Raw genomic sequence first — 26,525 nt, 5'->3', positions numbered from 1 at the left:
TCCACAGATTCACAACCCTCTGTTCCTCATCTCTGTCTTGATTGAGCAACCCCTTACTCTGAGATTATGTCCTCTTGTCCCCGACTCTAACAGCCTGTATGCATCCATCCTGTCAAACTTCCTAAGAATCTGTTCTGGAGCTCTGTTCTCAATTATCATTCATGTGACAAAATTCTGCAGGAGCTTTTGTTTTCCACAGTGCACTAGTAACAGGCGTGTGACTAGTTAGCTTAGTCTTCTGTTGCTGAAACTAAAATGTTTTTTTCTGAGCTCCCCCTTTCCAAACAAACTCAATTGGTTAAGAGCCCCAACTGACAGGTGACGAGGGGAAATACACACATCTTCAGGCTTGAAGTGTTTTTACTGCACGGAATATTTTCCGAATTGCTGAAATAAAAGCAGAAAAGCAGAAACCCAGCAGGTCTAGCAGAATTTGGGAGAGAAAAACAGGGTTAATGCTTCAAATACGATTTGACTTTTGCTCAGAACTCATACGCTGGAGATGACCCGAGTTTGGCAGGGCCAGGATCAATGAGTGGGTGAAATTTAAGAATACAGGGAACCTACAATAAGTAAAATCAAATCTACAAAGAGCGACAGTATGGCAGTGATAAAATGGATTACTGTATAGTTGAAAGGGTGATAAAATTGTATACTCAGGGTCAAAGTACATCTGGTATGCAAAGATTGTAACCAGTTAATGCACGCCTTCACCTACTTTGTAAATACAACAAGAAGCTCTGCCTTTCCTAAAGAAAAGGAAAATTCTTTCAGTTCTATTTTAAAGCAATTTATTGTAAACCTGGTGGAATTTCACATTATAAACACATAATTCAACACCCTGATGGTTTCTGTGGGTCATGCTGGATGTGGTGCCCAGTCATGGGAAGCAGGAGATTCCGGTTCAATCTCGGACCTATTGAATTGGTCAATCCCATTTGTGGAGGTGACTCAGGTATTACACTTGAGCTCTATCCTTTTGAGCATAAGAAAGACTTCAAAGCTTACAACAAAAATGGAGGCCATTTGGTCCATCATACCTGTACCAGTTGTTTAACAGAATCATTCAATCAGTCCCACTCTCTCTGCTCTTTCTGCATAGCCCACAATGTTTAGCCTTGTCACATATTTAGCCCATTCCCTTTTGGAAGGTCTGATTGAATCTGTTCCCATTGCCCTTCCACTTGACACAATCTAAAACTCAATAACTCCAATTTCAGGGGAGGGCGCATTAAGTAAGAGAAGGTCAAGATGTTTATTAGGGACACAAATTATGGAATAAACTCATGCAAATTCAAACAAATTAGCTTTTATAGAACATGGAACAGTACAGCACAGTACAGGCTTTTTGGGCCTCAATGTTGTATCAGCCTTTTATCCCACTCTAAGATCAGACTAACCTATATACCCTTCATTTTACTATCTTCCATGTGCCTATCCAAGATTTGTTTAAATGTCCCTAATGTATCTGACTCTATTACCACTGCTGGCAGTGCATTCCAGGCACCCACCACTCTCTGTGTAAAGAACCTACCTCTGACATCGCCCCTAAACCTTCCTCCAAACACCTTAAAATTATGCCTCCTCGTGATAGCCATATTCACCTGGGAAAAAGTCTCTGGCTATCCGTTCTACCAATGCCTCTCATCATCTTGGACACCTTGATCAAATTGCCTCTCATCCTTCTTTGCTGCAATGAGAAAAGCCCTAGCTCCCTCAACCTTTCTTCATAAGACATGCCCTCCAGTCCAGGCAACATCCTGGTAAATCCCCTCTGCACTCTCTCTAAAGCTTCCACATCTTTCCTATAATGACGTGACCAGAACTGAACACCATATTCCAAGTGTGGTCTAACTTGGGCTTTATAGAGCTGCAGCATAACCTTGTGGCTCTTAAACTCAAACACCCTGTTAATGAAAACCAACATACCGTACTCCTTCTTAACAACCCTACCAACTTGGGTGGCAACTTTGAGGGATCTACGTACATGGACTCCAAGATCCCTCTGTTCCTCCACACTGCCAAGAATCCTGCCTTTAACTCTGTATTCTGCATTCAAATTCAACCTTCCAAAGTGAATCACTTCACACTTTTCCAGGTTGAACTCCATCTGCCTCTTCTCAGCCAAAGTTAAAAATCACACAACACCAGGTTATAGTCCAACAGGTTTAATTGGAAGCCCACTATCTTTCACTGTTGGACTATAACCTGGTGTTGTGTGATTTTTAACTTTGTACACCCCAGTCCAACACCGGCATCTCCAAATCATTCTCAGCCCAGTTCCGCATCCTGTCAATGTCCCAATGAAACTTACAACAGCTGTCCACACTATCCGCAACTCCACCAACTTTTGTGTCATTGGCAAACTAACCCATCCTTCTCATCCAAGTCATTTATAAAAGTCACAAGGAGCAAAGGTCCCAAGAACAGATCCCTGCAGAACACCACTGGTGACTGAGATCCAGGCTGAATACTTTCCATATACCACCAACCTCTGTCTTCTATGGGTGAGCCAATTCTGTATCCAGACAGCCAGATTTCCCTGTATCCTATGCCTCCTTACTTTCTGAATGAGCCTATCATGGGAAACCTTATAAAATACCTCGCTAAAATCCAGGTACACCACATCACTGCTCTACCTTCATCAATGTTTATTGTCACATCCTTATAGAATTCAATAAGGTTTGTGAGGCATGGCCTACCCCTCACAAAGCCATGCTGACTATCTCTAATCAAACTATGGTTTTCCAAGTAATCATAAATCCTGTCTCTCAGAATCCTCTCCAATATTTTGCCCACCACTGATGTAAGACTGACTGGTCTGTTATTCCCAAGATTATCCCTATTCCCTTTCTTGAACAAGGGAATAACATTTACCACCCTCCAATCATCTGGCACTACTCTAATAGACAGTGAGAACGCAAAGGCACAGCAATCTCTTCCCTCATTTTTTGCATTATCCTTGGGTATATCCCATCCGGCCCAGGTTATTTATCTATTCTTAGGTTTTTCAAAGTTTTCAGCGCATACTCCTTCCTAACATCAACCTGTTTGAGCATATCAATCGGTTTCATGCTGTCCTCAGAAACGTCAGGTCCCTCTCAGTAGTGAATATTGATGCAAAGTATTCATTAAGGTCTTCCCCTTCCTCCTCCTACTCCAGGCACAAGTTCCCTCCATTCTCCCTGATCAGCCCTACCCTCACTCTGGCCATCCTCTTGTTCCTCACTTAAGGGTAGAAAGCATTAGGGTTTTTGTTAATCCTTGATTCTGAGTAATTCAAGATGGAGGATGGGAAAAATGTCTGGGTGTAACAGGCTGCTCTTTTTTTGACGTATTTTAGGTGCTGGATGTGATTTCCTCGAATTCCAGGAGCAGCAATTCCTGTTTTATATGCTGTTGCATTATTTTGGAACTTTGGAGAAAAAATCAGTCAAATCAACAGCACTTTTAAAATGGAGAGGAACAGACAAATGCAGCACCTGGTCTGTGCAGAGAGACACCCACACTGCTAACTGACACAGCAGTGAACCTGCGCAGTTACTGCCTTTGCTGTTTGAATTCTTGCATCGCTGGATATCGAAGTGTGTTTGGGAAAATTAACCAACAGTGAAATTCACAACTGACCTTGGAGGAACCTGTTTAGGAGAGGTCACAGCACAGAAACACATAAGTAAATATTTTTAAGGGTGGCCTTGCTGTAAGTCTGCTGTATTGAGTAGATGGGTGCTTTCTTGATTATATATTTTATTGAGATCTGTCTTTTGATTAAACCTAAAAATATAAACCATAAGTGTGAAGTTAGCCTGGAGTATTGTTTTGTAGAGGAATAACACGGCGCTATTTTTTGGGTCTGCAGATTTGAAGAAGCAAAAATGGCCCTTAGTAGAGTGATGTGCTCTTCTTGTCGGATGTGGAAGTTGAGTGAGAGTTTACGTGGCACTGAGAATTATATCTGCAATAAATGCCATTGGTTGCAAATCCTATCAAATCGAATGGATCGGATGGAGCAACATTCAGAAGCAATGAAGAATTTACAAGTGCAAGGGGACGTGATGGATGGCAGTTATAGGAAGGGAAAAGAGTCGCCAATACAGTCACATAGATGAGTTAACTCCAGGAAAGTTAAGAAATTTAGGCAGGAAGTGCAGGAGCCTTCTGTGGCTATCTCCATTTCAAACAAGTATGCTGTTTCGGAAAATGTAGGGGATATGGATTTTCAGGGGAACGTAGCACAAGCAGCTAAGTTTCTGGTATCAAGACAGACTCTAACGTAATGAGGGGTATGTTGGGTTCCAAGAAATCAATCATATTAGGAGACCCTCTAGTCCGAGGCACAGACAGATGATTCTGTGGCCAGCAGCAAAATATCAGAATGGTGTGTTGCCTCCCTAGTGCCAGGATCAAAGATGTCTCAGAGAGGGTGCAGAATGTTCTCAAAGGGGAGAGGGACCAGCAGGAGGTCATTGTACACATTGGAATTAATGACGTAGGAAGGAAAAAGAATGAGATCTGAAGGGAGATTATAGAAAGTTAGGCAGGAATTTAAAAAGGAAATCATCAAGAGTAGTACTATCTGGATTACTCCTGGTGCTACGGGCTAGTAAGGATAGGAATAGGAGGACAGAGCAGATGAATGCATAGCTGAGGAGCTGGTGTATGGGAGAAGGATTCACATTTTTGGATCATTGGAATCTCTTCTGGGGTAGAAGTGACCTGTACAAGAAGGACAGATTGCTCCTGAATTGGAAGGGGGCTAGTATATTGGCTGGGAGCTGCCCAGGAGGATTTAAACTAGTAAGGTGGGTGGGGGGGGGGGGTTTGGGGGGGGGGGGGGGATCCAGGGAGATAGTGAGAAAAGAGATCAATCTGAGACTGGTACAGTTGAGAAAATAAGTGAGTCAAACAGTCAGGGCAGACAGGAACAAAGCAGAGAGCAAGGCAGGATGGATAAATTCAACTGAATTTATTTCAATGCAAGGGGCCTAACAGGGAAGGCAGATGAGCATGGTTAGGAACATGGGACTGGGATATCATAGCAATTACAGAAACATGGCTCAGGGATGGACAGGACTGGCAGCTTAATGTTCCAGGATACAAATGCTACAGGAAGGACAGAAAGGGAGGCAAGAGAGGAGGGGGAAATGGGTTTTTGATAAGGGATAGCATTACAGCTGTACTGAGGGAGGACATTCCCGGAAATACATCCAGGGACGTTATTTGGGTAGAACTGAGAAATAAGGAATGGATGATCACCTTATTGGGATTGTATAAGAGATCCCTTAATAGGCAGCGGGAAATTGAGAAACAAATTTGTGAAGAGATTTCAGTTATCTATAAGAATAATAGAGTGGTTATGGTAGGGGATTTCAACTTTCCAGACATAGAAAGGAACTGCCATAGTGTTAAGGGTTTGATGGAGAGGAATTTGTTAAGTGTGTACAAGACAATTTTCTGATTCAGTATGTGGATGTACCTACTAGAGAAGGTGCAAAACTTGACCTACTCTTGGGAAATAAGGCAGGGCAGGTGACTGAGGTGTCAGTGGGGGAGCACTTTGGGGCCAGCGACCATAAGTCTATTAGATTTAAAATAATGATGGAAAAGGATAGACCAGATCTAAAGAAGTTCTAAATCGGAGGAAGGCTAATTTTGATGGTATTAGGCAAGAACTTTCAAAAGCTGATTGGGGGCAGATGTTTGCAGGTAAAGGGACGGTTGTAAAATGGGAAGCCTTCAGAAATGAGATAACTAGAATCCAGAGAAAGTATATTTCTGTTAGGGTGGAAGGGAAGGCTGGTAGGTATTGGGAATGCTGGATGACTAAAGAAATTGAGGGTTTGGTTATGAAAAAGAAGGAAGCATATGTCAGGTACAAACAGGATGTTTCAAGTGAATCTTTAGAAGAGTATAAAATCAGTAGGAGTATACTTAAGAGGGAAATCAGGAGGGCAAATAGGGGACATGAGATAGCTGTGGCTAATAGAGTTAAGGAGAATCCAAAGACTTTTTACAAATACATTAAGGACAAAAGGTTAACTAGGGAGAGAGTGGGGCTCCTTAAAGATCAGCAAGGGGGCTTTTGTGTGGAGCCACAGGAGATGGGGGAGATACTAAATAAGTATTTTGCATCGGTGTTTACTGTGTAAAAGGACATGGAAGATATAGAAAGTAGGGGAAAAGATGGTGACATCTTAAAATGTCCATACCTACAGAGGAGGAAGTGCTGGATGTCTTGAAATGCATAAAAGTGGATAAATCCCCAGGACTTGATCAGGTGTACCTGAGAATTCTGTGGGAAGCTAGAGAAGTGATTGTTGGGCCCTTGCTGAGATATTTGTATCATCGATAGTCACAGGTGAGGTGCCGGAAGACTGGAGGTTGGCAAACTTGGTGCTACTATTTAAGAAAGGTGGTAAAGACAAGCCAGGGAACTATAGACCAGTGAGCCTGACATCGGCGGTGGGCAAGTTGTTGGAGTGAATCCTGAGGGACATGATGTACATAAATTTGGAAAGGCAAAGACTGATTAGGGATAGTCAACATGGCTTTGTGCGTGGGAAATCATGTCTCACAAATTTGATTGAGTTTTTTGAAGAAGTAACAAGAAGAACTGATGAGGGCAGAGCAGTAGATGTGATCTATATGGACTTCAGTAAAGCATTCAACAAGGTTCCCCATGGGAGACTGATTAGCAAGGTTAGATCTCATGGAATACAGGGAGAACTAGTCATTTGGATACAGAACTGGCTCAATGGTAGAAGACAGAGGGTGGTGGTGGAGGGTTGTTTTTCAGACTGGAGGCCTGCTACCAGTGCAGTGCCACAAGGATTGGTGCTGGGTCCACCGGTTTTTGTCATTTATATAAATGATTTGGATGCGAGCATAAGAGGTACAGTTAGTAAGTTTGTAGATAACACCAAAATTTGAGGCGTAGTGGACAATGAGAAAGGTTACCTCGGATTACAACAGGATCTTGATCAGATGGGCCAATGGACTGAGAAGTGGCAGATGGAGTTTAATTTTGATAAATGCGATGTGTTGCATTTTGGGAAAGCAAATCTTAGCAGGACTTAGACCTTAATGGTAAGGTCCTAGGGAGTGTTGCTGAACAAAGAGACCTTGGAGTGCAGATTCATAGCTCCTTGAAAGTGGCGTCGCAGGTAGATAGGATAGTGAAGAAGGCGTTTGGTGTGCTTTCCTTTATTGGTCAGAGTATTGAGTACAGGAGTTGGGAGGTCATGTTGTGGCTGTACAGGACGTTAGTTAGACCACTTTTGGAATATTGCGTGCAATACTGGTCTCCTTCCTATCGGAAGGATGTTGTGAAACTTGAAAGGGTTCAGAAAAGATTTATGAGGATATTGCCAGGGTTGGAGGATTTGAGGTATAGGGAGAGGCTGAACAGGCTGGGGCTGTTTTCCCTGGAGCATTGGAAACTGAGGGGTGACCTTATAGAGGTTTATAAAATCATGAAGGGCATGGATAGGATAAATATACAAGGTATTTTCCCTGGGTCCAGAACTAGAGGGCATAGGTTTAGGGTGAGAGGGGAAAGATATAAAAGAGACCTAAGGGGCAAACTTTTCACACAGAGGGTGGTACGTGTATGGAATGAGCTGCCAGAGGATGTGGCGGAGGCTGGTACAATTGCAACATTTAGAAGGCATTTGGATGGGTATATGAATAGGAAGGGTTTGGAGGGATATGGGCCAGGTGCTGGCAGGTGGGTCTAGATTGGGTTGGGATATCTGGTCGGCATGGATGGGTTGGACCGAAGGGTCTGTTTCTGTACATCCCTATGACTCTTTGATTCTACCCACTGAAGCTTTTTCATGCCTGCCCTCTAGCTCTCCTCAGTTCCTCCCTGGCTACCTTGTAACCCTCTGGAACCCTGTCTCTTCTATGCCTCCTTAACCTTAAGTAGGCATCCTGCTTCCTCTTGATGAGACGTTCTTCATCCCATGTTACTCAAAGTTCTTTCAACCTACCATCCCCTCCTTGTCTCAGTAGGACAAACCTGTCCAGCACTATCTGCAATTGCTTCCTAAATACCCTCTGCAAGTCTATCATGCATTTCCCTGAGAATATCTGTTCCCAGTTTAGGCACCCCAATTCCTGCCTAAGCATTGTAATTCCCCCTCACCCACTTAAATAATTTCCCATACCGTCTGCTGCTATCCCTCTCTGTAAGTATAGTAACGGCCAGGGAGTTGTGATCACTATCACCGAAATGCTCTTCCACCGAGAAATCTGACACCTAGCCTGGTTCGCTGCCAAGTACCAAATCCAATATGGCCTCCCTTCTAGTTGGCCTATCTACATATTGAATCAGGAACCCTTCTGTATCCTTCTGACAAAAACTGCTCCATCCAAACTACTTGAACTAAGGAGGTTCCAATCAATATTAGGGAAGTTGCAGTCACCCATGACAACAACTCTGTTACTTCTGCACCTTTCCAAAACCTGCTTCCCACTCTGCTCCTCCATGTCTCTGTTGCTATTGGGGGTTCTGTAGAAAACTCCCCAACAAAGTGACTGCTCCTTTCCTGTTTCTGACTTCCACCCATACCGACTCTATAGACAAACCCTCCTCGGCGACCTCCCTTTCTGCAGTAGTGATACTATCTCTGATTAGCAATGCCACTCTGCCACCTCTTTTATTCCTCCCACCCCCCCCCCCCACCCCCCCACCCCCCCCAACTCCTTTTGAAACATCTACATCCTGGAACATGCAGCAACCATTCCTGCCCCTGTGAAATCCAAGTCTCCATAACGGCCACATAGTTCCAAGTACTGATCCATGCTCTAAGTGCATCACCCTTATTCCTGATACTTCTTGCATTACACTTCAACCCATCACACTGACTGCACCTTTGCCCTATCAAGTGCCTTTCCCTCCTCATAGACTCTCTACAAACTGTATCTGGCTGTTCACTACCTACTTCATCATCTGATCGATAGCTCAGGTTCCCACTCCCCTCTTAATCTAGTTTATAATTTCCTGAAGAGCTGTAGCAAACCTCCTGCCCAGGGTATTGGTGCCCCTCCAGTTCAGGTGCAACCCACCCTTCACGTACAGGTTCCTCCTTCCCCAGAAGATATCCCAATGATCCACCCATCTGAAGCCCTCCCTCCTACACCAGTCCTGTAGCCACGTATTAATCTGCACAAATTCTCTGTTCCTAGCCTCACTAACCCGTGACACCGGTAGCAATCCTGAGATTACTACTCTGCTTGTCCTTCCTTCTAGCTTCCAACCTAACTCCTTACATTCACTTTTCAGATCCTCATCCCTTTCCCTACCTATGTCATTGGTACCGATGTGTACCACAACTTCTGGCTGCTCTCCCTCCCCCTTAAGAATCCTGTAGACTCGATTTGAGACACCCATGACCCTGGCACCCAGGAGGCATCATACCATCTGGGAGTTTCACTCACAATCACAGAATCTCCTGTCTGCTCCTCTCACCACTGAATCTCCTATCACTATCGCTCTCCTATTCTCTCCCCTTCCCTTCTGAGCCACAGAGCCAGGCTCAGTGCCAGAAACCTGGCCACTGTGGCTTTCCCCTGGTAGGTCGTCTCCCTCAACAGTACCCAGAATGGATTTTGTCATGATTACTTTTCAGAAGCATTCAATACTTCAGTGAGTCAACATTTCAGCACTCTCAAAAATCCATACTTTATGAGGTTCATATAAAACCATCTTTGTATCAGCTTGGCAATTTGACATGCTCAAAGCGAGTACCTAGAAATACCAATTCTGAGGAGAACTGAGAAGAAACACAAATTCAAAGTTCAGACAGCAATATAATTAGAAACTCAGAATAAAGATCGCATGTTATTATTTTTCTGTATGTTTGATTGTGGACTGAAGTGGCAAACAGACTGTTTTAAAAATACAGGATTGTGGAAAGGATTGCTGCACTTTTTAAAAGCAAGTTTCCCAATACTCAGTGTCAGTGATGCTTACACTATTGCTTGTTCAAGGAGTTATGGAGGAGCTTTATTGCAAATGAGCTGGAGCTGAGGAATAGTGTGTACAATGGAAATTTGGCTGATAAAAAGTAAATGATTGGTCTGTGGAGTACTGAGCAGTTGTCAATGACAAAGGCTTCTGCGTTTGTGATTGTTCCCAGGTCATTGAATAACTCATGTATTCACTCAAAAGCCATCAAATCCCCAAGAAGGAAGGAGTGTAAAACCCTCAAGCTGAAGGAGGCTAGTATATTTTCCCTCATCACCCTGTAAGATGTGGCTCTTAACTAGTCAGAGACTTCATAAGTTGTGAATCAATTGCCCTGTGGCTCCTGCAGGCAAGTGAAAAAGCCTGAAGAAGGAAGGTCAAGGATCAGTGCCCTGGTAAGCCAAAAGGATCATCTCAGCAATGCTGTAGACAGGTTCCATTGGCCTGTTTTCCCAGTCTTTCTCTCCACTCATGACACCCTTATTTTCTTGTGTCTTTCTTGTGGAAGAGAGGATTAACAAAATTATTCTGAGTAGGAGTGAAAGGAACAGGGTGGTCATTATGGGGGACTTTAACTTCCCCAACATTGACTGGAAATGTAATAGCTCTAGTATGTCGGATGGATCAGGTTTTGTCTGATGTGTACAGGAAGGTTTCCTGACACAGTATGTCGAAGGGCTGGATCTGGTGCTTGGTAATGAACTAGGCCAGGTGTTTGATTTAGTTGTAGGTGAGCACTTTGGAGAGAGAGACCATAATTCAGTTACGTTTAGTTTAGTGATGGAAAGGGATAGGTACATGCCACAGGTCAAGAGTTATCGATGGGGCAAGGGCAATTATAATGTGATTAGGTAAGAATTAGAATGCATAGAATGGGGTAGCAAAATGCAGGGGATGCAGATAATCAAAATGTGGAGCTGGTTTAGGGAACAGATATTGTGTGTCCTTGATAAGTATGTCCCTGTCAGGCAGAGAGGAAGTGATAAGGTAAGGGAACTGTGGTTTACTACAGAAACTGCATCTCTTGTTAAGAAGAAGGAGGCTTATGTGTTGATGAGACAAGATGGTTCAGATGAGGTGACGGAGAGTTACAGATCAGTTAGGAAGGATTTAAAGAGAGAGTTAAGAAGAGCAAAGTGAGGACACGAGCAGTCCTTAGCAAATAGAATAAAGGAGAACCTTTCTATAGGTATGTGAGGACTAAAAGTTTGATTAGGGTAGGAATAGGGCCAATCACAGACAGAAGTGGGACATTGAGTGTGGACCCTGTATAGAGCAGAGAGGTGCTAAATGAACATTTCTCATCGGTGTTCACTCAGGAAAAGGAGAATATTGTAGAGGAGAAGAATGAGGTATGAGATAATAGGCTAGGAACGATCGAGGTTAGTTACGCACAGGTGTTATCAATTCTAGAAGGAGTGAAAGTAGACAAGTCCCCTGGGCCGGATGGGATTTATCCGAGGATTCTCTGGGAAGCTAGGGAGGAGATAGCGAACTGAAAAATGTGTTGCTGGAAAAGCGCAGCAGGTCAGGCAGCATCCAAGGAGCAGGAGAATCGACGTTTCATGCATAAGCCCTTCTTCAGGAGATAGCGAGCCTTTGATATTTGAGTCATCATTGTCTATAGGTTTAGTACCTGAGGACTGGAGGATTTCAAATGTTGTGACCTTGTTCAAGAAGGGCAGCAGAGATGACCCAGGTAATTATAGACCAGTGAGCCTTACTTCTGTTGTAGGAAAGATTTTGGAAAGGATTATAAGAGATAAGATTTATAATCATCTTGCAAGCAACAATTTGATTTCAGATAGTCATCATGGTTTCGTCAAGGGCAGGTCGTGTCTCACAAATCTCATTGACTTTTTTGAGAAGGTGACCAAGCATGTGGATGAGGTTAGGGCAGTTGACATGGTATACATGGACTTCAGTAAAGCCTTTGATAAGGTTCCACGTGGTAGGCTGATGGAGAAAATGCAGAGGCATTGAGGGTGATTTAGCAGTTTGAATTAGAAACTGGCTTTCTGAAAAAAGGCAGCGAGTGGTGGTTGATGGAAAATATTCAGTCTGGAGTCCAGTTACTAGTGGTGTGCCACAAGAATCTGTTTTGGGACCACTGCTGTTTGTCATGTTTATAATGAGTTAGACGCAGGCATAAGTGAATGGATTAGTAAATTTGCAGACGATACTAAAGTCGGTGAAGTAGTGGACAGTGTGGAAGAATGTTGCAGTGGACTTGGATAAACTGCAGAATTGGGCTGAGAGGTGGCAAATGGAATTCAATGCGGCTAAATATGAGGTGATGAACTTTGGGGAGAATAACAGAAAAGCAGAGTACTGGGTCAATGGAAAGATTCTTGGTAGTGTGGATGTGCAGAGGGATCTTGGAATCCATATACATAGATACCTGAAAGTTGCCACCCAGGTGGACAGTGCTGTTAAGAAGGCATATGGTGTGTTAGGTTTCATTGGTAGAGGGATTGAGTTCCGGAACCGCAATATCATGTTGCAACTATACAAAATACTGGTGCGGCCACACTTGGAATATTGTGTACAGTTCTGGTCGCCCAATTACCGGAAGGATGTGGAAGCATTGGAAAAGGTGCAGAGGAGATTTACCAGGATGTTGCCTGATCTGGAGGGAAGGTCGTATGAGGAAAGGCTGAGAGACTTGGGTCTGTTCTTATTGGAAAGAAGAAGGCTAAGAGGGGATTTGATAGAGACATACAAGATGATCCGAGGATTAGATAGGGTAGACAGTGAAAGACCTTTTCATAGGATGATGACATCAGCTTGTACGAGAGGGCATAGCTACAAATTGAGGGGTGATAGATTTAAGACAGATGTCAGAGGCAGGTTCTTTACGCAGAGAGTGGTAAGGGGGTGGAATGCCCTACCTGCCAATGTAGTCAACTCAGCCACATTAGGGAGATTTAAACAATCCTTAGATAAGCACATGGATAATTTTGGGATAGTGTAGGGGGACGAGCTGAGAATAGTTCACAGGTTGGCACAACATCGAGGGCCAAAGGACCTTTCTTTCTTGTTCTCTGTTGTATGTTCTATTTTCTGTATGAATATAGGGGAGGGTTATAGGAGGATTAGAGTTATAACTAGCAGAGTCTATATGGATTGTTCATAATCATTTATCTGTAGTTAAATTCTATTTATTTATAACAAATAGTAACCCTTGTTAAGCACAGATACCTCAGGATTAGGCTTTCTGTAAACCTGGGTCTAGAATGATCGTCAATTGGGAAACTTTATGTGCTTTTTAAAATCTTTAACTTCAGTGATGACCCCAGGAATAGTGAGGCTTGGTTTCCAGTGCGCTACCCCAGTGAGGTGCAACATCATTTAATACTAAATTAGCAAACCTTTAGCTTGTCTGAGCACAGTGTAAATTACATAGAATCCAACAGAGGACTCCTGTTAAATTATTGATTTTGAAGTTGATGGAATTCAGGTCAATCTGCAATTATAGGGTCATAGAGATGTACAGCATTGAAACAGACCCTTCGTTCAACTCGTCTATGCTGACCAGATATCCCAACCCAATCCAGTCCCATCTGCCAGTACCTGGCCCATATCCTTCCAAACCCTTCCTATTCATATATCCATCCAGATGCCTCTTAAATGTTGCAATTGTACCAGCCTCCACTACTTCCTCTGGCAGCTCATTCCATACATGTACCACGCTCTGTATGAAAAAGTTGCCCCTTAGGTCTCTTTTATATCTTTTCCCTCTCATCCTAAACCTATGCCCTCTAGTTCTGGACTCTCCCACCCCAAGGAAAAGACCTTGTCCATTTATCCTATCCATGCCCCTCATGATTTTATAAACCTCTATAAAATCACCCCTCAGCCCCCAACGCTCCAGGGAGAACAGCCCCAGCCTGTTCAGCCTCTCCCTATAGCTCAAATTTTCCAACCCTGGCAACATCCTTGTAAATCTTTTCTGAACCCTTTCAAGTTTCACAACATCTTTCCAACAGGAAGGAGACCAGAATTGCACGCAATATTCTAACAGAAAAGTGTTTTAAAGTATTCCTTTGTACAACAGAATAATGAAAATACAAAGGCTTGAGGCTGAAAGAGCTTGGCTTGCAGAGCTTTTTGGAAGGAGGATCAGAAAGAGTATTGTTACAGTATTCCTATTGATAAAAAAAATTCAAACTTCTCTATAGCCACAAAGTTTATGCCAGCAAAGTTGGTTCCTTGTTCCATCAGTCACAACAATAGAGTTTCACTGTTAAATAGATTACCTGTTGGAATTTGGTAATGTGGATCCAATCAGGTTACAGCAAAGTTGTTGCAACGCCTCAACAATTTTTCGCGTCCTCTCGATTCTTTACTCTGTCCACCTCAGCAACTGCGACTCAACATTGATTAAGGTGAGAGATTATCTTAATTAAATCGGTCAATCATTTTTAAAACTTAATACACCCTCTGTCTGATGATCCTTGGCTTATTGTGGTGTTGTGTTCTGACTGGAACATTGTTACTTTCAAATTCATTTAATTCTCATTACGTTCTTCCTGCTTTGTAATCAAAGTACTTTGTTTACCATATTTGCTTAATTCTTTTAACATTATTGTTCCTTGTACTCAAACATTAAGGAAAAGAGAGAAACATACGAAATCAAAGCTTTATCATTAATTTATAAATGTTTTAGGGTTGTAAGATATTTGTAAACGTTTTAATTCCAAATTAATTGGCACATCAACTTCAAAATCCATTTAACAAATATTTCCTTCTGGTTATTTTCCTCTGATTTACTTCTGTGTTTAAACTTCCTGAAGCTTTGGCAATTTTTTAAAAGTCATATAGATTTTTGATTGCATTTTAAATCATGTCATAGAGTCATACAGCATGGAAACACACTCTTTGGTCCAACCAGTCCATGCTGGTCGTATTCCAAAACTAAACCAGTTCCACCAATCCACACTTTGCCCGTATCCCTCCAAATGTTTATTTGTGTGCTTACTGAATATTCAAATATGTCTTTCAAACATTGTAACTTTTAAATGCATCTGTCACATCCTCTGGAAGTTTATTCCACACATGAACCACTCGCTGTGTCAAAACATTGCCTCTCATGTCATTTTTACGTTTTTCTCCTCTCACTATAAAATATGCCATCTAGTCTTGAAATCCCCCATCTCAGGGAAAAGACACATGCCATTCACCTTACCTATTCCCTCATGATTTTATAAATCTCTGTAGGGAATTTAAAAACTAGCTTGTGGCTGGGAACTGGCAAGTATCCGGAAGGAATTATCCAAACTGGCACTCCTTTGTTTGCACTCTGTGTTGTACAGCTCAACGGTTATGTTGCGAAAGGTTTGACAGCTGAAATTGAAACTGCAAAGGTTTCACCTCCTGAACAAATGATTGCTGCTGGAATGTGGAAGGTTAAAGTCCAGGGCTAGATTTATCAGAGGTGACTGGGCTCACTGAATGGTCTGCAACTTCCCTCACTCCATCCACCTATGAACCATTTCTACAGAAGAGAAGGTGAGGACTGACCAGACTGTCAGCCTGAGTACTGTGAGGAGCAGACTGGCTCTTTAATCCACTCGCTGAGGAATTCTCCAGGCAGCCTCAGCTTCCAGCAGGTCGTGGGGCCACTTTAAGAGCTGAAGACAGTCAGGCCAGAGGGCCCAGATTCATGGATCCTCAGATACTCTGTGCCTGCCTGAGTGAAGGAGCAACCAAAGCCTGTCCTGTGAAAGGGCTCTCTCCAGCTCCCACTCCATGTATTCCATCCCCAAACCCCATCCTCAACCCGCACCTCCACTGTCCTATTCCTGTCATGAGGGTCTCATACAATATAAGTTCCCTAATTGGGGTTGTTAACCTCGTTCAATCAGGGAGCCCTGGCTGACAGATAAAAGCATCATGGATATTGACTCTAACAAGGCTGTTCCTGAGTCAAGGACTTTCCACGTGTAACTAAGGGATAACTTGGTGACGGGATGCCAGCCTCTCTGGAGTAATTTCAATGACAACGAGAATGTGTTTAATGATGTAACCATGTACAAGCGCCTACCAGCTGAAGCTCAACTGAACTTCAAACAGGCACTAAACTGGCTTTGTCATTTGAAAATGCGGCAAGTGGAGCTATAGAATTGTAGGATATTCCAATGGAAAGTAAGCTTGGGGAACACCACTTGAGAAAAGGCAATTGCACAGCCTCACTCAGGACATATCCTGAACAGAGGGAGTCCAGGTCAGCTCACACCAAAACCCCAAAACAAAGCCAGCCCTCGGCCAAATGGTTAAAATTTTCTTCAGGATCGAGGCCAGCAAGCCATTGGAGTTGCTGCCTGTGTGCAGACTCGAGACAGCAAAAGAGTCCCACTAGACTTAAATTGAATCAGAAAACTCATAAGCTGGTATTCAGGAGAGTGTACACCTCAGAAAGTCCACCTAGATCTGGCTTGGATCAGTTAAATTGCTTAGCAATATACAAACAGAACCAATCAAAATAATCGAATTAACTGGTCACCCAGTTCAAAGGGAGATCGACACTGGTACAGCCATTACAGTGATTACAGAACCAGTCTTTAACCAAATTCACTTTTGGACTCCAATCCTTAAGTTTGCACAAGACCTCAACCAGACTATATCAGGGAACTTTTACAGATTAAGGGGACTACTTATGAGAAACACTGGTTCAGTTACCACTGATTGCAGTAAAAGACTTGGACCCAAGTTTGATGGGGCAAAATTGGTTGAGAAACATTCACCTTTCCAATTAGAAAATGGCTGCCTGAGTTATGTCCTAATTAAATACCCAGACATTTTTCAGGAAGGTTGAGGAACTATCAAAGGAGCCAAGGCCACCTTGCATCTTGACCAGGAAATAAGGCCCACGCATTGCCATTTGCCTCAGGGGCCAAAGTAGAGGCAGGAATCAGAAGGCTGGAAAGGGAAGGAACCATCAAACCAGAACAGATTACGGAATGGGCAGCACCGGTCATACCGACTGTGAAGCCTGACGGGTTGGTTTGCCTTGGTGGGGATTTTAAACAAATGGTAAATTGCCTTTCACAGCTGGATAAATATCCAATCCCTTGCATAGAGGATTTATACACAAAGCCAGTGGTGGTGGTGGTGGGTGGGTTGGGGGGGAGTGGGGAGGCGGGGGGATCTGTCTTCATGAAGCTGGACATGGGCCTTGTGTTCTTGCTAGTGTGGTTAGATGAGGATTCCCAGAAGTATGCTACAATTAATACCCATAAGGGTTTGTACCAAATAATGAGATTGCCATTTGGGGTATCATCAGCCTGTCCAACTTTTCAGTGGGTGATAAAGAACATTTTACAAGGTCTACCCCAGTCACCATTTTTCAAGATGACATGCTACTTGGGCTAAAGTAGTTTTAACAAGACTGGATTACACCTCTTGGAAGATAACATGAGGGCAATCAAAAGTGCCACCGATCTCATGTCTCTAATAGAGTTTAGGTCTTTACTTGAGCTGGTGAATTATTACGGAAAGTTCACACATAACCGGCCCCCATCCTTACACCTTGCACCAACTTCTAAAAAGGGGTCGGCCTTGGGAATGGTTATGTAGCCATCCATAATTTTCAGAGAAGTGAAGGACCAGCTATCACGGCACGGTGGCACAGTGGTTAGCACTGCTGCCTCACAGCGCCAGAGACCTGGGTTCAATTCCCGACTCAGGCGGCTGACTGTGTGGAGTTTGCACATTCTCCCTGTGTCTGCGTGGGTTTCCTCCGGGTGCTCCGGTTTCCTCCCACAGTCCAAAGATGTGCAGGTCAGGTGAATTGGCCATGCTAAATTGCCCGTAATGTTAGGTAAAGGGGTAAATGTATGGGTGGGTGGTGTGTTGGTGTGGACTTGTTTGGCTGAAGGGCCTGTTTCCACACTGTAAGCAATCTAATCTAATCATCCTCTAGGATGCTGAGACATTATGATCCCAAGCGAGATCTGGTATTGGCATGCGATGCCTCCCCGTACGGCATCATGGTGGTTATTAGCTTATAGTTGGCCCAATGGAGAGGAACGCCCAATAGCGTATGCATCCAAAACTTTGGCTAATGCAGAGGGTAAGTACATCCAGATAGAGAAGATAGGTTTGGAGTCAGGAAATGCCACCAATACCTTTCCGGGCATCAATCTGTAATAATAATGGATTGCGAATTCCTGTCAGGTGTCCTTAAAAAGGCCAAGGCAGTGCCACCCATAGCTTCAGGTCGATTTCAGCAGGGGGCTCGAATTCTAAGTGTGTATAATTACAAGTTGGAACACCATCTGGAAGGCCAAGTAGCAAATGCGAATGTATTAATCTGCCTCCCGCTGACAGACACAGGAAACTGATGACAGGTGCACCACTGGAAGAGTCCATAATGGTCTCTTAAATTTTCTGGACATATTCTGGTCACGGTCGAAAAGTGTAGTGCTGGAAAAGTATAGCCGATCAGGCAGCATCTGAGGAGCAGGAGAATCAACGTTTCAAGCATAAAGCCCTTCATCAGGAATGAGACTTGTGGCCCAAGGAGACCTCAGGTTTACCTGGATCATCTCGACCCCTCCCTTCCCTTCCTGGACCTCTCTATCTCCATTTCCGGCAACTGACTCAACACAGACATCTTCTACAAGTCACCGACTCTCACAGCTACCTGGACTACACCTCCTCCCACCCTGCCCACTGTAAAACTGCTATCCCTTATTCCTAACCCCTCTGCCTCTGCTGCATCTGTTCCCAGGAGGATCAATTCCACCATGAACATCCCAGAAGGCCTCCTTCTTCAAGGACCGCAATTTCCCCTCCCACATGGTCAACAATGCCCTCCAGTGCATCTCCTCCACTTCCTGCATCACCTTCCACCCCACCAATCTCTGTACACATCACATCATCCTCTGCATTTACGCCACCTACAAACAGATCCCACCACCAGGGATATATTTCCCTCCCCACCCTTATCCACATTCCAGAGAGACCATTCCCTCCGCTACTCTCTTGTCAGGTCCATGCCTCCCACCCTCCCCTCCCAGCACCTTCCCCTCCCACCGCAGGGAGTGCAAAACCTGTGCCCACACCTCCCCCCCTCACCTCCATCCAAGACACTAAAGGATCCTTTCACATCTGACAGAGATTTACCTGCACCTCCACACACATCATCTACTGTATTCATTGCTCCCAATATGGTCTCCTCTACATTGGAGAGACAGGACACAAACTTCTGGCACATTTCAGAGAACATCTCTGGGACACACACACACATAGTAACCCCACTGCCATGTGGCCAAACACTTTAACTCCCCCTCCTAATCCACCAAGGACATGCAGGCCCTCCGCCTCTTCCACCGCCAAACCCTAACCACCTGATGCCTGGAGGAAGAACGTCTCATCTACCGCCTTGGGATCCCTCAACTACACAGGGTCAATGTGGATTTGACCAGTTTCCTCATTTCCCTTCCTCCCACTTTATCCCAGATCCAACCTTCCAACTCGGCACCCACTCTCTCGAACTATCCTACCTGTCCATCTTCCTTCCCACTTTTCTGCTCCACCCTCCTCTCCGACCTATCATCTTCACCTACCTATCACATTCCCAGCTACCTTCCCCCCCCAACCTCACCCTCCTCCCATTTATCTCTTGGGCCATAAGCCTCATTCCTGATAAAGGGCTTATGCTCAAAATGTCCATTCTCCTGCTCCTCGGAAGCTGCCTGATGGGCTGTGCTTTTCCAGCACCACATTTTTCAACTCTAATCTCCAGCGTCTGCAGTCCTCCCTTTCTCCTGTAATCCAGTCACAGCTGCTAAAATTAGACTTTGGACACAGAATGATCCAATGCTGGCAAAACTGAAGCAGCTGATGGCAATGGGGCCATTACAACCGGAATTGGAGTCTTTTTGGATCAAGTCAGAGGATGGCATATTATTACAGGGAGCAAGAGTGAATGTCATGAGCAAAGGTCACTGACGATACTGGTTGAACTCCACCAGCATCATCCAGGGACTTCCAAAGTGGAGATATTGTGAGAAGTTATGTCTGGTGGCCAGAATTGGATGCAGATTGCCATGTTGGTGGGGCAATGCCAAGGTGCCAATAAAGACAAAAATTACTGCCAGGAGCTCCATGGAAATGGCCAGGCAATCCCTGGACTCAGTTACACATCAACTATGTAGGTCCTTTCATGGACTCAATGTTCTTAGCCATTGTGGACGGCCACTCAAAGTAGCTGGATGTGCATAGTCTTCATTTAGGGTGTAGGTTTGCTCGCTGAGCTGTAGGTTTATTATTCAGACATTTCATTACCGGGCTAGGTAACATCATCAGTGGCGACCTCCAAGTGAAGCGAAGCTGTTGTCTCCTGCTTTCTATTTATATCTTTCTCCTGGATGGGGTTCCTGGGGTTTGTGGTGATGTCATTTCCTGTTCATTTTCTGAGGGGTTGATAGATGGCATCTGGATCTATGTGTTTGTTTATGGCGTTGTGGTTGGAGTGCCATGCCTCTAGGAATTCTCTGGCATGTCTTTGCTTAGCCTGTCCCAGGATAGATGTGTTGTCCCATTTATCAGTCTTCATTTATCAAATACGGGGATGATGATAGAAAAACTGCATGCATCTTTTGCAATAGATGGACTGCTGGAGGTGTCGGTCACAGATAACGGACCATCGTTTACCAGCAAGGAATTTGAGTATTTCCTAAAGTTGAATGGTATTCAACACATAAAGACAATTGCATACCATCCATCATCAAACAGAAGGAGCAGTCCAAACTTTGAAGGCTTAAAGAGACAGCATACAGCTTCACTAGATACCAAACTGCCCCGGTTCCTATTTGATTATAAGACCAGCCCTCATGCAACAACAGGGATATGTTCAGCAGAGTTGCTACTGGGGAGGAGACTCCACACCAGGCTAAATCTGATCTTCGCTGCCCTGTGGGAGAGAATACAACATGATCAGGAACTCCATAATATTTCCCTTCCCTTTCTCTGTAACCTCCTTCAACTCAACAATCCTGAACAATCTCTGCACTGCTCAAAATCTAGTCTTCAAAGCACTCCTGATTATAATCCCTCCAGTAATGGTGAAGACATCTTCAGTTGCCTGAATCCTGACTTAGGAATTCCCTCCGTAAACCTCTTCCCCTCTTTAATGTTTTCTTCCCTTAATACTTGCCAAAAAATCTATCTCTTTGGCCGAGCCTCTCACTCACTCAACTTGCAATGATTTGTTATGTGAAAGGCACTAGAAATGTGAGTGGCTGTTGTTTTAGACTGTAGAGTATGTTAGTTGTTGGATGTGTTGTATAGTGATTGAATAATGGGAGTACTGGCAAGGTGAAGAAAGGTGGAAGGGACTAAGTGGACTGTCATTATTTAGCAGAAAAAGCTTTGCAATTAAGGACCTACCATGTTGGGATAGAGGTACTTTTGCATCTCAAGTAAGACAGACAGAAAAAGAGAGAAAGTCATTGAATGGCTTGGGGTGAATGTGTTCTGAAATGGGATGAGCATTAAGTCTGAATGGATAATGCCTCCATCTTGTATGGGATTTAGATTGAGCGATTTCAATGTTGTTGTTTAATTGTTATATAATGGTGTATGAAGGGAGACCTACATTTTACCTGCTGTTAGGTTTCAATAAAATGGCATAAGATCTACAGGCAGCAAAGGCCATTCGACCTCTCTGGTCAATGTTTTGCTTATGCTCCACACCAACCTCCTGCCAGCTTATTTCATCAAAATTCATCGGTATTACCTTGAATTTCTCTCTCCTTCATATACTTATCTACATCCCCCCTAAATATACCTGTGCTGTTCACCTCAACTACTCCATACACCGGTATATTGCACATTCCGGGTGGACACAGCTGGTGTTGGGAGGAGGTAGTGGCAGAAAATAAAATTGGAGTGGAGGGATATTTGGGTGGTGTAGGACACCGGGAAGGAGAGGGAGTTCGGGTAAATGATGTGGCCTTTGTTAGGGGGAATCGCTATTGTATATTTGCAGAGCTTTGAATAACTGGAGAGCTTCGTGTCTGTTGAAGGGAACGATTGGATATCAGGCTCCATGTTGTACAGAGAATTGAAAGACAGCAGTACCGATGCACTCAAGCGGAGAGCGTACTGGTGAGGTGTAACATTTTGGGATTGAGGGTGGCCGGCGTGTTATCCTGTATTTTATCCTGACTCAGCTTGTGTTGTCGGTAAGAGGAGGTCTTGGGGTTGAAGGCAGAGCATGTGGGGGCAGTCACTTCCGTGAATTGTTGTATTGCACCTAGAGGAGATAGAACTGTTGCCAATTAAAGGAGTCGCCTGCCGTTAGTTGGACGATTCACCGCCTCACCGTGAGATGATTTGAGTCGGGTTAGTGTTAGGATTGGTTTGGGGAGTGTCCAGTGTATATATGTGTGTCTGTGTGTTGGAGGGCGCAGACTAGCAGGGCTGAAAAGATAAAAAAAACACGACAGAACTGCGGATGCTGTAAATCAGAGACAAAGGGTTCCGAGGAAGGGTCACTCGACCCGAAACGTTAGCTCTGATTTCTCCCCACAGGTACTGCCAGACCTGCTGAGCTTTTCCAGCAATTTCTGGGGCTTTGTTTGTGCGTGAGAAATGAGAATATTTGTCGACAATCTCAGCATACTTGAACAACTCTCCAACCGATCATCAAAGCTCAGCGGGCGGACGCTGGGAGCTGTCCAGATGCCGCGGTGCTGAAAGCTAGGCTGGAGGGAGCGGTGCTTTCCAGACCTCAAGTTGCCACTAGCTGGATCAGTGGTGCTGGAAGAGCACAGCAGTTCAGGCAGCATCCAAGGAGCAGCGAAATCGACGTTGTGAAGGGCTTTTGCCCGAAACGTCGATTTTACTGCCTCTCGGATGCTGCCTGACCTGCTGTGCTCTTCCAGCACCACTAATCCAGAATCTGGTTTCCAGCATCTGCAGTCATTGTTTTTACCTCAAGCTGCCACTACACAGGTCATTTTTTGGAATGTACTTTGAGTACCACCCACACAACAAATAAACCAACGTATTCAAATTAAAGGATTATAAATTTGCAAACAACATTCCGCTGACAATAACTTACTACGTGCATAAAGGGGTGGGGGAAATGCGATCGTATTGATCGCTGCGGGTCAGTAGGAGCTCATTGGTAGGAGAAGGGGTTAATGAGAGGATTAGTGTGACAAGAGGCAAGTTATATTCGTTTTGGAAAAGCCCAGGGAAGGCGAACCCAGGACATATTAGCATCGCATCGAGTAAAAAAAAAGAGTTATTTGATGTGGTGCACTGGTAGATGGGTGTGTGTGTGTATCGAGGCTGGCATTCAGTGCCAGTGCCAGCCGCTTTAGTTGGCGAGGGTTTAAGGAATGCGTTCACTGCGGCATTCTGAGCGCGCACGCTGCTGCTGCTGCTGCTGCTGGCGGCCCGGTGCTCACTTCACTTGCTCCGGGATTCACATCACGTTCCGTCCTTCTGCCCTCAATCCTCTCGCTGCCGTTCTCCCCGCAGGTTCCTCGGGCTCGCTCTGAAGATGGCCAGCACTTTGTCCCGGTTGTTGACCAGCAGGAAGACCCGGGGTATCCTCACGCTGGTGGGGGCCGGATCCCTGGCCGCGGGTTTTCTGTTCTCCAGGGATTATGTGAAAGCGGGGAGCAAACAGAGGAAACTGTACCCCCCCAGGTAAGAATGGCCGAAACCAACTGCTCTCATCTTGGGGCGGGGGGAGAGGAGTGTAACCGTTTGCAATGGAATGAATCAATTGATTATTCGAAACCATTTCAACAAGTTGCTGGCAAAATGCTTTCCTCTGGGTCGATGTTCGATTGCTGGAAAGGAATTTTTGGTCGTTGTCCTGGCGTTGCAAAACTGTATCTTTGCTAAATTCTTGAGGCGGGTGACCTCAAGGTCAATCAAATAATGCAGCAAACCAGCCAGCGCTACTTTCCTGTCCACACCCGCCCCCCTTCCACCCCCACCCCAGCCCTCCCTGATCGAGGCCCTGAGGTCTCACGTTTGGGGACCACCCAGCATCTCTAACTGGTTTCATCAGCGGCAACTTTCTGAGCTGCTAATAGACCGCGGTTCGGTGTCGGCTGGAATCAGCCATGTTTAACCACCTTCCAATTCTTATCCGAGAATCTATCTGTCAGAGTGTTAACTACAACACGCCAACCCCAGATCCAAACAGAAAAACACTCTGAACATTGGCCATTGCTGACTTCTGAATTAAAGCTTTTCTTTAAAACAAATCATGGCGTGGATTTAGCCCACCGGATCTTTCTTTATTTAGTGGGTGCTGACTGTTTGCCGTTGGGAGGACTGTCCCAATGCTCTGCCTTAACATCTCATGATTGACGTTGTTAGGAGACCTCCCGTGGTTCGGACAGAGCTAGGGACAGAAGTGCAGCACACCGAGCTGCCACGGGCATCAGTAAATAGGTTCTGCAATGCCAGAAAGGAGGGCTGAAATTTTACATACTGGAAATCCAATTGTAACATTTGGGTGTCAGAAAGAGCATCAAATAGAAACTTCAGTGAGTTTAGACTAAAATGTCGATAATTAACCTTCTGGCCATCTGTTTCCTTACAGATCAATTGGTTTAAATCTGACATACCAGCATTAACCTGGTATTAAACCTTGCAATCTGGAGTAAGTCGTGGGTTAGATTACCTGCTATAAATATCAGTCAGATGTAGAAAATTGAGCAAGGTGCTATATTGTCCTGGGGTTTATTTAGGGTGTAAAACCATTCAGTATTGCGAATATTGCAATGTAATATTGGTTGGCATTTTTTGTAACTCATTTCTGATGATTCTCATGACTAATGAAACACCTACAGGTCTCTCATGATAATGATAATACAATCCATAAGCTTTTTTCAAAACAGAATTCACAGGATGCTGTCTGTAATTACACCTCACTTTTTTTTACAATACAAGTGAAAACTGTAAAGTTTCACAGCCTGTTTTTACATATTATCAAATCCAAAGTTCATTTTTAGAACTTCTCATGTAAGATGTCAGAAGAAATGTCATTTGAACTATGCCTTGATTAGTGTGATATTGCAGAGTGTTGAAAGAAGTGGCCACAGAGATAATGTATTTCTGATAACCTTACAAACTTCTACCGAATCTGGAACAATTCCTGTAGCTAGCAATGTCCCCCCACTATTTAAGGAGGAAATGAGAGGCATAGATGAGTTGGATCTGTTTCCATGCAGTACAGCTCTATGACGACATGAGAGAGTAAACAGGGAGCCTTAGGTCAGAAGTAGGGAAGTTATTAGAATCTACTATAAAGAATGGGATAAATGGATAATAATTGTCTGGCTGAGTACAGTCGGCATGGGTTTGTGAATAAGAAATAAAGTTTGGTGTTCTTGAGTATTTTGAGGATTTTGCTCACAAAATTGACAGAAGGACGTTGGTGGAAGTAGTGCACTTGGATCTTCACAAGAGTTTTGCTAAGGTCCCCCACAGGAGGTTGGTTAGCAAAATGAAAGCCCCTGGGAGGGAGGTGATTTACTGACATGGATGAAGGATTGGTTAACAGACAGAAAACAGAATTGGGCTATTGTCACAATAGCAAGAAGTATCAGTACTTGGGTCCAAGCTGTTCCCAATTTATACCGATGATCTGAATATGGGGACCAAATGTAATATTTCCAAATTTGTGGAAGATACAAAGGGGAATGTATGTTTTGGAAAAGATAAAGGCTTCAGGAGGATTTTAACAGCCTTAGTGAGCAGGCAAGAACAAGGCAGATAGAATATAATGTGGAAAATTGTGAGGTTATCCACTTTAGTAGAAAGAATGGATGTGCAAACTACTTCTTAAATGGTGAGAGGTTGGAGAATGTAGATATATAAAGGGACCGAGGTATCCTCTACTGAAGCTAACATGCAGGTGTAGGTTTAGCTGCTAGAAAGGATAATGAAAAATTAGCCTTTATTGCAATTTGGGTTGAGAACAGGAGTAGTGAAGTCTTGCTTTAATTGTACTTAAGCTTGGTTCGACTGCATCTAGAGTACTGTGTGTGCAATTTTGATTTCCTTATCTTAGGAAAGATATTATTGCCACAGAGGGAATGCAACAAAGTTTCCCCAGACTTGTTCCCAGGATATTGGACTGGCCTGTTGAAGAGATATTAGGCAAACAGTGTCAGTATTCTCTAGAGTTTTGAACAATGAGAGGGAAAACCTACAAAATACTTTAAGGGATAAAAAGGATAGATGGGGGGTGAGTTTTTTTCCCTGTTGGAGAGTTTAGAACCAGAGAGACTGCAAACATTTGCCCAAGGTCCTTAGATAACACCTTCCAACCCCATGACCTCTTCCATCTGAAGGCCAAGGGCAGCAGATACTTGGGAACACCAGTCCTGCAAGTTCATCTCCAAGACACTCACCATCCTGACTTAGAAAAATATCACTGTTCCTTCACTGTCACGGGGTCAAAGTCTTGGAAATGCACATTGTGGACCTTCCTACAACATGTGGATTGCAATGATTCAAAGAGACAGCTCACCATCTCCTTCTCAAGGGGCAGCCGGAGATGAGCAATAGA

The 26,525-nt window shown here is 44.1% G+C and overlaps 1 protein-coding gene across 2 annotated transcripts in view; it reads left to right on the top strand.

The window, feature by feature from the left end:
• The first annotated feature begins 14,240 nt into the window (after nucleotides 1-14,240).
• Nucleotides 14,241-26,525, top strand: part of LOC122542559 (creatine kinase U-type, mitochondrial) — a 39,269-nt gene continuing 26,984 nt past the window's right edge. Inside the window, exons 1-2 of one of the 2 annotated variants that reach the window (XM_043680441.2) lie at nucleotides 14,241-14,358; nucleotides 23,471-23,641. In XM_043680441.2, the coding sequence (XP_043536376.1) occupies nucleotides 23,493-23,641 (149 nt within the window). In that variant the 5' untranslated portion in view covers nucleotides 14,241-14,358; nucleotides 23,471-23,492. Of the gene's footprint in view, nucleotides 14,359-21,973; nucleotides 22,088-23,470; nucleotides 23,642-26,525 lie in introns of those variants that run through there. The other variant, XM_043680440.2, reaches the window with a different exon arrangement.

The sequence above is a fragment of the Chiloscyllium plagiosum genome, unplaced genomic scaffold (assembly GCF_037043375.1).
Source record: "Chiloscyllium plagiosum isolate Xiang-an unplaced genomic scaffold, Cpla_swu_hap1 HiC_scaffold_42, whole genome shotgun sequence".
NCBI classification, from domain to species: Eukaryota; Metazoa; Chordata; class Chondrichthyes; order Orectolobiformes; family Hemiscylliidae; genus Chiloscyllium; species Chiloscyllium plagiosum.
The sequence above is the reverse complement of the archived record's forward strand: the minus strand, read 5'-3'. Positions and strand labels throughout refer to the sequence as shown.